The sequence below is a fragment of the Corythoichthys intestinalis genome, chromosome 1, assembly GCF_030265065.1.
Source record: "Corythoichthys intestinalis isolate RoL2023-P3 chromosome 1, ASM3026506v1, whole genome shotgun sequence".
Classification (NCBI taxonomy): domain Eukaryota; kingdom Metazoa; phylum Chordata; class Actinopteri; order Syngnathiformes; family Syngnathidae; genus Corythoichthys; species Corythoichthys intestinalis.
The window spans coordinates 4,001,257-4,016,156 of record NC_080395.1 but is presented as its reverse complement, the minus strand read 5'-3'; the positions used below and the strand labels follow the sequence as shown (position 1 = coordinate 4,016,156).

The following is a 14,900-nucleotide window of genomic DNA, read 5'->3' as shown; positions in this document are numbered from 1 at the left end:
AGCCGTCAATGGCAGAGCCTTACTTGGGGATCCAGATGAATGCCGATAAGCTCTAATGTAAAGTGTACTGTCAAAAAACACAGCCACAGATGTTTTTCTGCCATTTAAAATGAAAAAAACAATTTGGACGTGCATAGCCGTCAATGGCATGGACTTGTATGGCCTGCAAAACAGCCATATACACCCCAAAATACCATATACCCCCCCACAAACCGAAATGCATTTTGCCACATGGCAAAAAAAAAAATGCCACATGGCAAAAAAAATTGCCACATGGCAAAAAAAATTGCCACATGGCAAAAACATTTTGCCACATGGCAAAAAAAAAATGCCACATGGCAAAAACATTTTGCCACATGGCAAAAAAAAATGCCACATGGCAAAAATAATTGCCACATGGCAAAAACATTTTGCCACATGGCAAAAAAAAAAAATGCCACATGGCAAAAACATTTTGCCACATGGCAAAAAAAATTGCCACATGGCAAAAACATTTTGCCACATGGCAAAAAAAATTGCCACATGGCAAAAACATTTTGCCACATGGCAAAAAAAAAATGCCACATGGCAAAAACATTTTGCCACATGGCAAAAAAAATTGCCACATGGCAAACACATTTTGCCACATGGCAAAAAAAATGCCACATGGCAAAAACATTTTGCCACATGGCAAAAAAAATTGCCACATGGCAAAAAAAATTGCCACATGGCAAAAACCACTTTTGGTTTTCGGCCCTGCTGACATTTGGAATGACTCGCCCTTCTTGACGCCGAGGACCAAACGTTGTTCTTATTCCCATATGTAAAATCTGAAGAAAGACACAAACAATAGATATTGAACATGAGTTTACACTCTGATAAGCAACATTGTTTAGATCTTACTTGACAGTCTTCAGGCTATAGCTGGGATTCTCCTTGATTTCCAATAAGACCCTCTTTTCGTTTTCCTCTATTTGATTGATGCTGAGATTCAACTCTTGAAGATGGGAGGGGTTTAACTTGAGAGCCTTGGCCAATGAAACACATCCTTTACTGGTGATCCTACAGTATGACAGCCTGCAACAAATGAGATGAGTTCCTTTAGTCACGAAGGGAACTTGCTTAAAGTGATGAAGGTTCTGCTGAAAGTAGGGGTGCACGATATCTGTTTTTGAAAACGATGCCAATAACTTCCTGCTCCGCAAGGCTGATACCGATACGATATCCGATGATAATACATATATATATATATATATATATATATATATATATATATATATATATATATATATATATATATATAATTTTTCAATGTATGTACAGTAGTGACGGGAAAAGTCGTTCACCTGAGGAAACGAATCAATTCCGGTTCGTTCAGTAAAAAGATTCGTTCAAACAAATCGTTCAACGAATCGTTCGCCCCCCCCACAACCGCCCAAATGAATCGTTCGGTCAGTGAACGGGAAGTGACGTTGCCAAACGAATCACCAAAAGACTGCTTAGCATATATAACTGAACAGGAAGGCTTGGTCCCTCCCCCTCTTGCACAGTACACTGGCTTTTCATTGGCCGCTCTCTTCGTAGATTCAGAAGTGAGTGACAGACTGTGTTTTTCTGTCTTTTTTTTTCACCGCCTCGTCTCTGCAGCCCAGCCGCTGCAGCAATGAGAATTTCCGCGTCTATCATATTTCTATGGGATCAAAGCCATGGCTTGTGCTTGCTTCACTTTGATATAGGAAACGGTTAAACATTTCCCCTTTTTTTAAGCACAAACTTTTTCAATCACGCTAAATTACGTGTACGCTCCCTTCCGTATTCGTAGTTTAAATGCGTGTTTAAGTGAGCTGGCTGCTCGTGAAAGCCATTTGATATACCACCAAATCATTTAGGCTGAAGAACAAATAAATGTGGAATTTAAATAAACTGTCTTCGGCTATTTTTTCCGGTTGAGTGAGATTTATTGCACACAAATAAGAAAATATAAAAAATATTAATAAATAATCAATTTATTATGTATATTAATAAATATTAAATCAGCGTTATATATAAAATATATTATTATTATTATTTGGCTTCTCTGACACGAAAATAAATAAATAAAACAACACTCGAAAAAATATTACCTAAAAATCGTGTTGAAATGTCATTTTTGCACTGGTATTAATATATAAATAATCCCATCAACTCCACGCAGTCATCCCCTCCCGATCTCAGATCGCCAAATACTGACGAAAAGAGAATCGTTTGCTCTTTACAATGTAACCATTCCACTCTCATTGGTATGTTAAGAAAATGGAGACATACATGTATATATACATCCTACGTCCCCGCGTTTAATTTTTGGACGCTTCAGTCGCACAGGATGGACTGATGGACTCAACGTTAATTAATTTGCGCCCCAACCCGACAAACTGTGACACAGAAAAAAAAACTTGTTCTCCCCACTGTATATTCACCTGAGTTTTTGAACAAATGTAGGTCATAAATACTAGTGGCTGATTGAGCATAGATTTGCCTTTGACCGTACCAGAATTTTCATGACATGACCAGTATTACATTGAACAAAAAAAGACAAGAACAGTTTTGACTTCAAATATGACAGATAGAGGTGTGCATCGGTACTGCCCTCACGATTCGATTCGATTACGATTCGGAGGGCCACGATTCGATTCGATTCAGAGGGTCACGATTCGATTCGGTTGGATTCGGCAATGCATTGCGATGCCTTAAAGCCTGGGATGCATTAAAATTCTAAAGCAAAGCATATTTTTCGTGAATCATGAGGCAACACAAGCGGTCAGACATTAAACAACTTTTTATTGGCTCTTGTGTCACTCCTGGTTGAAGTCAAATGAAAATACTTTAGATATATATTCAAAAAACAAAACAAAAAACAGATCACAGCATTTAATTGGTGCTTTGAATGAGACCAGGGCTTTGTCTGTTTTTTACACACAGTAGCAGCCTTTCACACAGTGCAACATCTGAACTCCTGTGCAAAATCAGTAATAACAGTCACTGTATTTTAGTCACAACAACCCATCGATAAAAATATTCAAGTAAATATTAAAGAAAGCGACAAAGAAAATATTGTAGTGCAGCAGCATAATTATCGCAATATCAATCCAGGGATCAGTTAAGTTGCAAACAAAACATCCAACTAAATTGCAATGTATATCAAAAGTAAAATGTAGGCCTAGCCCACTATATATGTGCAATCAACTTAGAAATGCAATCAGTAACTACCACATAACAATAAAAAACAATGAATTAAAATGAAGTGCAGCAGCATTTTAGCAGCCATAACAATCTGTTTCAACATGAGGAAATATCTTTTTTTTTTTTGGGCAATTGAGAGAGCAGAGAGATAAAAAAATCCAGCCCGACCCGACACGGCCCGCTAGTATTGAAGCCCGACCCGGCTTGGAGTGACGCGGAAAAAAAAACGCAGCAGCAGCAATTTATTTTCATTTCTTCGAGATGGCAGAAAAAAACGCATGTTTCTTAATGTTTAAATAGTCTACATATTTTTGTGATCATTATAGAAGCATTTACACAACGAAATAACGCTGGGAAAGTTTAATATTTAAAAAAAAAACATGAGATTTTGCAGACACACAGAGGAGAAGATTCAAAAGGATCACATTTGTGTTGCCTTTGTGTGCATAAATAAAAGTGTCTTTCGTAACGAATCGCAAGTGCCACAGCGGAGGAGAAGAAGAAAAAGCGGGCGGCGCCACTGCTTCATGTGAGTGCACAAGCAAATGCACAATACAGAGAGCCTGCTCTTGGTTTTATCCCATTTTTAAAAAATAATTTATTAGTCCGGCGCGGGGCGGCCCAACCCAACCAGAACTTGAATGCTTAACATTTTTGGCCCAACCCATTCGGGTTCGGGCACAAGATCTAACCTCTGAGATAGGACATAACATAACAATGGCTGAAGCGGAGAAAGAGGGAGCAAGAAAGATTCTTGATACACCTAAGACATTAAAAGCTGACATCTGGAGACATTTTGGCTTCTATGAGGTTGGTGGGAAACTTGACCAGAGTTATGCAGTGTGTAAAAAATGAAACATGACAATAATAATACAAATGGGGAAACCAAATCCATTGCATCACCAGAATTGCGCAGGGAAGATTTTTGAACGTACTTATATATTTTAAAATGCGCTGAATCGATTCGGCTTGTTGCCCGAATCGAATCGTCCATGCCCTGCATCAGGATAATAATAATAATAATGCATTTTATTTGTAACGCACTTTACATTTGAAAAACAAATCTCAAAGTGCACATTGGCAAAAAAAGAAAATAATAAATAAAATGCAAAAGACTAAGAATAAAACAGTAAAAGCAAAACAGACACAAGCACAGATAAAATCAGATACCAATCAGATAAAAGTAATACAGTCAAATAAAATTAGCTAGAATAAGCTTTTTTAAAAAGGTGAGTTTTTAGTCCTTTTTTAAATGCATCCACCGTCTGCGGGGCTCTGAGATGGTCTGGGAGGGCGTTCCACAGACGGGGAGCAGCAGCTGTAAAGGCCCTGTCGCCCATAGTCTTGAGCCGAGTCCTGGGCAGGATGCATCGCCGCATCGATTATTGTTGACACCACTAATGACAGACACCGCCGGGTGCTTCATGTCTCTAACTATGGAGCTTCTAATTACGAGAATGTTAGGTTCAGTAGGTGTTCTCGCTGAGGGGGTCAAACCTATTGCTGACGTGAAGCTGCTGGTGCACTAAGGTTGTGCGTTTACCACTACGCCAGTGGCGCCACCAGGGGGTGGCCACGGCCACCCCTATAAATTGGTTGGCCACCCCACTTGCCAGTATATCATTAGAACAGCCTACAATGGCGCTGTTTTACTTATATACAGAGATAGGAGGCAGAGTGGAGTAGATACAAGCATTCATTGGGGCCGTGCTTTTAATTGGCAAAAGCTTTGTCATCTCTCCCATAGCAACTATAAATATTGTTGGAAGCTACGTGAGGAAGAATGACAGGAGTTGATCTTTTTCTTAACACCCTGTAATGTACCCAACGCAGAGAAGATATAGCATTTGCAGCCACCACACACAGTCATGGTTTTACCACTTCCCATCATGCATTTGGGCAGAACAGTTAAGTCGCTACAGTATCATTTACTGAAAGCTCATCAAATACACTAGATGGCAATATTTCGTCACAATATACAAACTCACATTTATTCTTTAAGAATTACAAGTCTTTCTATCTGTGGATCCCTTTCACAGAAAGAATGTTAATAAAGTTAATGCCATCTTGTGGATTTATTGTTATAATAAACAAATACAGTACTTATATACAGTATGTTGAATGAATATATCCGTCTTATCTTTCCATTCCAACAATAATTTACCGAAAAATATGGCATATTTTGGAGCTGGTGTGAACTGCGATTAATTAAGATGAATTTTTAAGCCGTGATTAACTCGATTAAAAATTTTAATTTTTTGACAGCCTTAGTTAAATGTACACCTTATGCCTAATATATACATAACACAATAAAACATAATGGTTGTGGAACTCAAAATGTTGACTGGACAGTTATGGACTATGCACATTAAATCATTAGTAACATCAAATATTACACAATACACCAAAGTATATCACTAGCCGTGTCCTTAAGTCTTTCTGATAGTTTTCCCCTGACCTTTTTACTGCAATAATATAATGAAAACCTGAAATTATGGCTTTCTGTTTTGGCCACCCCAAGATTTTAAGTGGCCCCATCTGGCCACCCCTATGAAAACTTTCTGGAGGCGCCACTGCACTACGCTTCCCCCGTACAGTCACAAATCCGTCCTTAACTTCCCCCGGCTGCACGGGGCTCGCTGGGGGGCTAACTAAGCTAGCATTCCTACTACTGCAAGCACGACCTGCGGGCCCTGCTACTACCTGGCTATAGCTCGGATTAGCTTTCGTCTCTAGAGTGCAGAGCCGTGCTTCTAGCTCAGAAACCCTGGGACTAAACTACACTTCCTATAACTACTACTACTATCCTCGACGAAGGAGCCAGGGTGCTCGGAGAAGGCAGAGGGCTAGCCATGGTTCGGATAAGCTAGGCTAGCAAGATAGAGCTAGAGAGGAGAGCGCTAACGAGGAGAGTAGAGTAGTTTTAATCCACGAGCAGGCGTTTACGCTGTTAAATCGTGGGATAAAACCAATTGAGGAGATTAGCGACTAGGAGAATAGCGACTAGTCGCAGTGCTAACAAACGAACAATACACTCACTGGATGTGACGTCACCGTTGCCATGACCATGCCAAATATTATTAATAGGCCCGATAACATATATTGTTATCGGATTTATTGGGATGACGTCATAATTCCTATTACCGTGCACCTCTAGTTGAAAGTAACATTGTGTCTGCCTTTTCCTTGACTGATACAGGGTTGATGCGGGTCATTAAAAAGTATTAAATCGTTACCGTAATTTTCGGACTATAGGCCGCTACTCATTTTGAATCCTGCGGCTTATACTCCAGTGCGGTTTATATGTTGATCTATTTGGGTTAATAGCTAACACTTTATTTGACAGCGGCGTCATAAGACTGCCAGAAGACAGCCATAATTATGACATGACACTATTATGAGCATCAATGAATGCTTATGACAGACGTCACTAACTGTCATCCGGCAAATTATATCACCAACTCTATGTCCAGCTCGGATCTTTTACATGCAGTCAAAAGTGAGATAATTTGACATCTCTCATAAGCATTCATTAATGCTCATCTCAGTGTCATGTCATAATTATGATGGTCTTATGACAGTCTTATAGCGCCACAAAGTAGCTAACTAGAAATTAATGAAACAACTGGAATAGTAACTGAAGAAATTATTAGCAGAGAACATAAATTTTGAATGTTATTTACATCTGTAGCGCTGCAATGCATGCTAGGAGGCATGGTGGATGACAAGTGTTGACAACAGGTGGCAGCAGAGGTTCACTGTCTCCCCCATGCGGGAAGTGATGGCAAAATGACGCTTCTTGAATTAATGAAGCTTTGCAGCCAATTGGTTCAAGCTTTGCAGTCAATTGGTTCAAAGCTTCATAATGATTCATTTGGTTTTATGACAGTCTTATGATGCCGCTGTCAAAAAAAGTGTTTCCGGTTAATATCTTTTAATGTAAATATCCCATAATACAGTGAGCACAGATGCGGCTTATAGTCCAGTGCAGCTTATCTATGAACAAATGCCTTTTTTGTGTCAAATTTGGTGGGTGGCGGCTTATGAGTCAGGTGCGCCTTATAGTCCAGAAATTAGGGTAAATGGATTTTGTGAAAATTGTGGCTTTAAAAAGGATTAAACTAAATGTTTCAAAGCATTTCAAATTAAGTAAACTTGACAGGATTTTTTTTTTAAACATAATTGATTATAGTTGAGCTAATCGCAGCAGTGATTCTTTGGATTACTCGACCGGATCCACGGAAGATGACGAACTGGAGGAGCTTCTTACCTGAGGACCTTTAAGATGCAGTGTGGGCTGGCCAGTCCTTTCGAGAGGATCTCAACCCCCTCGTCTGACAGATCGTTCCAGCTCAGGTCCAGCTCTTGAAGATGGGAGGGGTTTAACTTGAGAGCCGTTGCCAATGAAACACATCCTTTATGGGTGATGCTGCATGATGACAGCCTGTAACAAATGAGATAATTGCCTGAAGTCTAGAATGGAACATTGGCTAAAGTGATAAAGGTTCTGCTGGAAACATCGTGTCTGCCTTTTCCTTGACTAATGCAGGGTTGATGCGGGTCATTAAAAAGCATTAAAAGCATGAATGGATTTTGTGAAAATTCAGGCCTTAACACTAAAAAACCCAGCAGAGGCCGACTCGGCCTTTCCCGAGACAAATACTCCTAATATTCCCAAGCAATGGCCGATTTGGCCTCGCCTCCAAAAAAAAAACCCAGAAGTGCCTTCGAACTAGCCAGTCGTTGTCCGACAGACAGCAACCATTCATATGTAAAAACAACCACTAGACATACATCGTGTTGGTTTGCGGCCCGAACGTTTGTGTCAGTTCAAGTCAAGTTACATTTATTTACCGTAATTTCCCGAATATAACGCACACTTTTTTTCCCCAAAATCAACTTGTAAACTCATGGTGCGCATTATAAACGGGTACATGGATGGAGACAGAAATATAAATGTATTACATATATGTATAAACCGTTTTTTTTTCATTGACACGGCGACGTTGTGTTGAAGAAACGTATGCGGCGACCCGTTGCCGACCATTACGGTACGTGACGTCACCATTTTGTTTCGGTAATACTTCACTCTAATCGGCCGAATGATTTCGTCCGTGTTAAATTCTGTTTTTTTCACTCTTCATAAAGCACAGAATTTAGTTTCTTGAACTCATTTGAGTCGACGTTTATTGCAGCTCCACAATTCGGACCATAACAAATGTAAGGACACACACTTCCTGTGTCCGTCAACTATATCGGTCCCTCGGGAAACTCAAACCCAAATAACAATAGTTCCTTTTGTTACTGTCGTGTTGACAGCGATGACCTCTCACGGATTTCCGACTTACGTTCTCACTTTCCTTTTACCGTATCAATCCATGGAAGAAACATTTATTCATCATGAGGAAACGAGCAAGTTATACAGCAGCCTTTAAAAGAAAAGTCACATCTGTTTTGTTTTCTCCTAGATTCTGGTAAGTTGGAGAAGTTGTCAAATCATATTATTACCGTAAATATTGTCAGTTTACGGTAATGTTTTGAACTACCAATGTGCTACGCTTGTGCTGTGTTTCACCAGTCAGTAAAATGACATCTCTGTATCTGTACACGAGCTCTGTTTTCTTGTATTCTTCTATTTATTGGTGCTAAAATTAGGGTGCGCGTTATAAACGGGTACAATAATTTTCCCCAGATTTTACAAGTAAATTTGGGGTGCGCATTATACACGGGTGCGCCTTATATTCGGGAAATTACGGTAATTACATTTATGACGTTTGACACTTTTTACCTTTTTTAACTCACTTCTCCTATACGCCACACACAACGACAGAAAAAAATGGCCCAAATGTGTACGTTGTTTTGAAGGGGGGGAAAAAAGTGTCTTAGAACTGCAATTTGAATGTAATGCAGGAATTGTGTCTATAGTTTAGAACAGTGGTCTCCAAACTATTCCACATAGGGCCGAAGTGTGTGCAGGATTTCACTCCAACAAAGCAAGACCACACCTTTTCACCAATCTGGAGTTTTATTAGTGTAATCAGTTGATTGCAGTCAGGTGCTTCTCATTTTAGTAGAAACCACATTGGTTAAAAGGTTTGTGCTTGATCGGTATGAACAAAAACCAGGACCCACAGCGGCCCTCGAGGACCGGTTTGGAGACCCCTGGTTTAGAAGGACTGAATCAGGGGCATGGAGCATTAATTGTAGTCATTGTGTCTGAAGTTAATGTATGTGTAGTGGTTGCATTTACATATCAATGGCTGTTGTCTGTCGCACAACGACTTGCCAATTCTAAAGCACTTGGGTCATTTTGGCCACCTCTGGGTTTTCCGAGGGAGAAGCCATATCGGCCATTGCTTGGGACTTGTAGGAGTACCAGAATTCTCTGGGACTTCTAGTGTTAAAATGCATTAAACTAAATGTTTGAGGCATTAAAAATAATGTAAACTTGACGGGATTTTTTTATTACATAATTTATTAGAGTTGCTGCTAACAGCAGCACGGATTCTTTTTAATAATCCAACAGATCCCTGTAAGATAACGAACTGTTATAGCTCCTTACTTGAGGATTTTTAAAATGCAGTGTGGGCTGGCCAGTCCTTTCGAGAGTATCTCAACCCCTTCATCCGACAGATCGTTCCTGGTCAGGTCCAGCTCTTGAAGATGGGAGGGGTTTACCTTGAGAGCCTCAGCCAATGAAACACATCCTTTATGGGTGATCCCACAGTTGTGTAGCCTATAACAAATTAGATAATTGCCTGAAGTCGACAAGGGAATGTGAGGAAGGTTCCGCTGAGAGTAACATCGTGCTAATCCAGGGTTGATGCGAGTCATTAAAAAGCATCAAAACAAATTCACTGTTTTTTGGGTGAAAAAAGCTTTAAACTACATGTTTGAGGCATTAAAAATTATGTAAACTTGACTGGAATTTTGTTTTATTATTATTACATAATATATTAGAGTTGCTGCTAACGGCAGCACTAATTCTTTTGATTAGTTGACCGGATTCATGGAAGATTACGAACTGAAGGACCTCCTTACTTGAGGATTTTTAAGATGCAGTGTGGGCTGGCCAGTCCTTTCGAGAGGATCTCGACCCCTTCATCCGACAGATTGTTCACGATCAGGTCCAGCTTTTGAAGATGGGAGGAGGTTACCTTCAGTGCCTCAGCCAATGAAACACATCCTTTTTCCGTAATCTTGCACCATGACATCCTGCAACAAATGAGATAATTGCCTGAAGTCGAGAATGGAACATTGGTTAAAGTGATGAAGGTTCTGCTAAAAGTAACATTGTGTCTTCCTTTTCCTTGACTAATACATGTTTAATGAGGGTCATTAAAAAGCATTAAAACTCTTTAACTGTTTTTTTTTGTGAAAATTCAGGACTTAAAAATGGTGTTATACTGCTATAGCACTTTTCCACCTTTCAAGGCGCTTTACACTACATCGCCATTCACCTACTGGTGACGCAGCATCAGGAGCAGTGTGGGGTTCAGTATCTTGCTCAAGGATATTTAGGCGAATTCATCAGGGAACTAAACCTACATCTTCTGGGTTGGGGGACGACTACTCTACTACTGAGCCACGCCAGCGCCTAACAGATTAAGGGAAACTTGACTGTTAAAATTTTTTTTTTTTTTTTACATAATTTATGAGAGTTGCTGCTAATGGCAGCAGTTATTCCTTTGATTAGTTAATGGGATCCATGGAAGATTATGAACTGTTATAGCTCCTTACTTGAGGACTTTTAAGATACAGTGTGGGCTGGCCAGTCCTTTCGAGAGGATCTCAACTCCCTTATCCAACAGATTGTTCCAGCTCAGCTCCAGCTCTTGAAGATGGGAGGGGTTTAACATGAGAGCCTCAGCCAATGAAACACATCCTTCACTGGTGATCCCACAGTCGGACATGCTGCAACAAATGAGATAATTGCCTGAAGTCGAGAAGGGAACCTGCTTAAAGTGATGAAGGTTCTGCTGAAAGTAACATCGTGTCTGCCTTTTCTTTGACTAATGCAGGGTTGATGCGGTTCATTATGTGTGAAAACTTAGGCCTTAAAAATCTATAAACTACATGTTTGAGGCTATATGTAAACTTGACGGGATTTTTTAAAAATTACATAATTTATTAGAGTTGCTGCTAACAGCAGCAGTGATTCTTTTGATTAGTTGACCGGATTCACGGAAGATTACGAACTGAAGGACCTCCTTACTTGAGGATTTTTAAGATGCAGTGTGGGCTGGCCAGTCCTTTCGAGAGGATCTCGACCCCTTCATCCGACAGATCGTTCGAGCTCAGGGCCAGCTCTTGAAGCTGGGAGGAGGTTACCTCCAGTGCCTCAGCCAATGAAACACATCCTTTATTGGTAATCCCACAGTTGTGCAGCCTGTAACAAATGAGATAATTGCATGAAGTCGAGAAGGGAACCTGGTTAAAGTGAGGAAGGTTCTGCTGAAAGTAACATTGTGTCTGCCTTTTCTTTGACTAATACAGGGTTGATGCGGGTCATTAAAAAGCATAAAATTCATTAACTGTTTTGTGAAAATTCAAGCCTTAAAAGTCATTAAACTACATTGTTTGAGGCAATAAAAATTATGTCAACTTGACAGGATTTTTTTTTTTATTTCATAATTTATTAGAGTTGCTGCTAACAGCAGCAGTGATTCTTTTGATTAGTTGACCGGATTCATGGAAGATTACGAACTGAAGGACCTCCTTACTTGAGGATTTTTAAGATGCAATGTGGGCTGGCCAGTCCTTTCGAGAGGATCTCGACCCCTTCATCCGACAGATTGTTGCCACTCAGGTACAGCTCTTGAAGATGGGAGGGGGTTACCTTCAGTGCCTCAGCCAATGAAACACATCCTTTACTGGTGATCTTGCAGTGTTCCAGACTACAAAAAATGAGATAATCGCCTGAAGTCAAGAAGGGATCCTGGTTAAAGTGATGAGGGTTCTGCTGAAAGTAACATCGTTGTGCTGTCCTTACAACACGTGACATGTGTTGCTCTTCAGCCAGCGAACCAAAAAATGAAACTCTCCAGAGACAAGGCGTACTTTTCTTGGGTTTATCGAGGTCTCAAATTGTTTTTGGTTACTAAAATACAAATGAATACATTTGTAACCCAGGTTAACATAGTTACCAAATTAAGAGCCATTGATTAAGACAACGATTAAAAAGATTACCATTATTAAACATTAAATTGGAAAGTTGCTTAAAAATCTATGTTTAAAAAATATTTAAAACCTGATATAATCAGTAAACTAACAATTATTTGATTTAAAAGAAATAAAAAGTAAAATTTTCCGCTGTGCTTTTATTTTGAAAATCTCAATTGGCAAAATGCACTAACCTGTAGAATGTGCACTTTCACCGCTATAGACCCTACTCACCTACGTCACAAAATGGGCGTGTCGCTGTTTCTGGCCGCCATATTGTACCTCTTTTTCAGACCTATTCTCATTGTTTTCAATTAGTCGAGCAAGTTATAGAGCAACTCATGGAAGCCCCGGTGTTATCTGACGCTGTAAACTCATTGGATGCGTTGCATAAAAGGCGTTACGTGGAAAAGCTTCAGTTTATCCATTCGCCAGATCCGTATTTGATGCCTAAATCGATGTTTTTCGACCCGTTGGCTTCGTCGTCTTTGCCTGACATCTGCTATCCTGATATTTACAACTATCTTGTCCACACAAAATCAGCCTATTCGCACGAAAGTTTGAAAAACTAAGAGCTTGGAGGCTTATAAATGCTACGTTGCTGATTGGGTGAAACAGGTCCTCGTACACGAAAATTCGGCAGGAATCTTGTGCTCGGAAGGTGAGTTACGAAATTTTCAATTCAAAATCTTTTGTTCTTGCTAACATCCACTGTCAAGTCTAATGTATTTCATGTCATTTGTCAATGGAGCTAGGGCTTTTCATGTTAATATGGTTTAGCGATAGCACTCTCACTACATACATATATAATATGTAATAAATATGAAGTGCGATAGCACTACTCCAGATTGTCCCTACACTGTAAATGCAAAAATTGTCCTGACTCAAGATTAAATAGTTCATATCACTTAATTCATACTAGTTTTTAAAGTTTACTTTCTCATATTGAGTTGTCTTCACTTTTTACCTGCTTACTTGTTTTATTAAGTTGTATGAACTTGAATCTACTAAGTGAGTAGCATGGTTTGTGGTATGAGAGCTCCGCACCTGTGGTGCGCATGTCCATTTCCGGGTGGCGCGAAACCACCTCTGGAGGAAAATTCGAGAAAGCGGTCAGAACAGAACCATTACGCCAACGGAATGTTGCCCTGACTTGGTTTGGGTAAGTAAAGCTTTTGTTTCTAACCTTTTCGATATCATTTAATGTTTAAAATGAGAATTGTTGGAAGGAAGTCCACTCTTAGACGTCGTGTTGGCATGTTCGCCTGTGTGTGTCTGCCTGCGGGTTCATAGACCAGTCGGTGTAGCCGTGAGCTACGTGCTGTGCTAACATGTCTCCGCCGGCCGGTCCTGTCTGTTAGCTGTTTGCGTGATGCTTCTGAGTTAACTGGTTAGCTCAGTGTAACAAGCTGTAATGTCGGGTGAGAAGCGTGTATGGACGTGGGGGTGCGGGTGTGTGCGCGCGTGCGTGTTTGGAGGGGGGGGGGGGGGGGGCTCCGTGAAATCATGCTAGTGCTGGGATGTAAACGTGTGTAACGTCAGTTATGTTACATTTATAAGCGCCTTTTCTCTGAATCAGTACAGTAGTACACATCCAAAAAGTTGTTAAAATTGGGATATCGTCCGACACGATATCTTTTGAAGTGCACCAAATGCGAAAAAAGTTATATGGGTGAGTAAAATGATGTGTTTTACTTAAAAAATAAGGTGTCAAATGATAAAAAAGTGATATGAGTTAGTTAAATGTTCTTTTACTTCAAAAATAAGGTGCAAAATGCAAAGGAAAAAAAAATACTTTTTCCAATTTAAGTGGGGATGTCACAAAAAGTGACGTATTCTGAATCATTTGGGAGTTACAAATTTGATGTCCCACATGTGATTTTTTTTCAAAATCTTTTTGTGCATATTTAGTGATGAAATGCAGCCATTTCCACCTGCTCGTAATCTAAAGAGGTTTCTAAGACTGTATTACAGAGTTTTGGTTTGTTCTCTGTGATTTTGTGCAGGCACTTCAATAAGCAAAGTGAACACACTATAATGTGTGTGTGCTGTCTTACCATCTTAATAGAATTTATTTGTGTTTTTATTTTAAATGCAGGATTCAGACTCTTCCGATGACTTTGTCCAAGTTCCTGTTGGGGTTCTGCAAGTCATACCGGAGGACATGCCACAAGCAATTTGTCTTGTTTTTGCTTTAATTTTTGCACTGCATTTTGAATACCCCAAAACTATGAAAAACATGTTTGAGTTCTTTGAGAAGGTTTTGTTGAACATGGGACACCAAAAGCTAAGCCCAAAACTGCAAACATTAAAGAATGCACTTTTGGCCTAGGCCTAGTGTTTGCAGCTTGCAGCTCGAGGCAGTAGATGTTGTGGCAAGGAATATGTGTAATGGGAAACGATGTGTTCAGAATGTTAGTTTTTATTTATCAGTTTGTATTTTTATTTTTACAGACTAAATGTTGCCAAGCCTTTTTGTTGCGAAGTCTGTTTGTTGCTGTGTTGTCATATTGTTTGGAAATACTGAAGTAAAAAAAACA

At 39.8% G+C, this 14,900-nt stretch overlaps 1 protein-coding gene across 1 annotated transcript in view; it reads right to left on the bottom strand.

The window, feature by feature from the left end:
* Positions 1 to 701: 701 nt before the first annotated feature.
* Positions 702 to 14,900, bottom strand: part of LOC130923998 (NACHT, LRR and PYD domains-containing protein 3-like) — a 41,763-nt gene continuing 27,564 nt past the window's right edge. Inside the window, exons 7-14 of the mRNA XM_057850270.1 lie at positions 11,922 to 12,095; positions 11,414 to 11,587; positions 10,939 to 11,112; positions 10,240 to 10,413; positions 9,761 to 9,934; positions 7,469 to 7,642; positions 883 to 1,056; positions 702 to 809 (exon numbers count right to left, since the gene is read on the bottom strand). Coding sequence (XP_057706253.1) covers positions 791 to 809; positions 883 to 1,056; positions 7,469 to 7,642; positions 9,761 to 9,934; positions 10,240 to 10,413; positions 10,939 to 11,112; positions 11,414 to 11,587; positions 11,922 to 12,095 — 1,237 coding nt within the window. The 3' untranslated portion in view covers positions 702 to 790. The remainder of the gene's footprint in view (positions 810 to 882; positions 1,057 to 7,468; positions 7,643 to 9,760; positions 9,935 to 10,239; positions 10,414 to 10,938; positions 11,113 to 11,413; positions 11,588 to 11,921; positions 12,096 to 14,900) is intronic.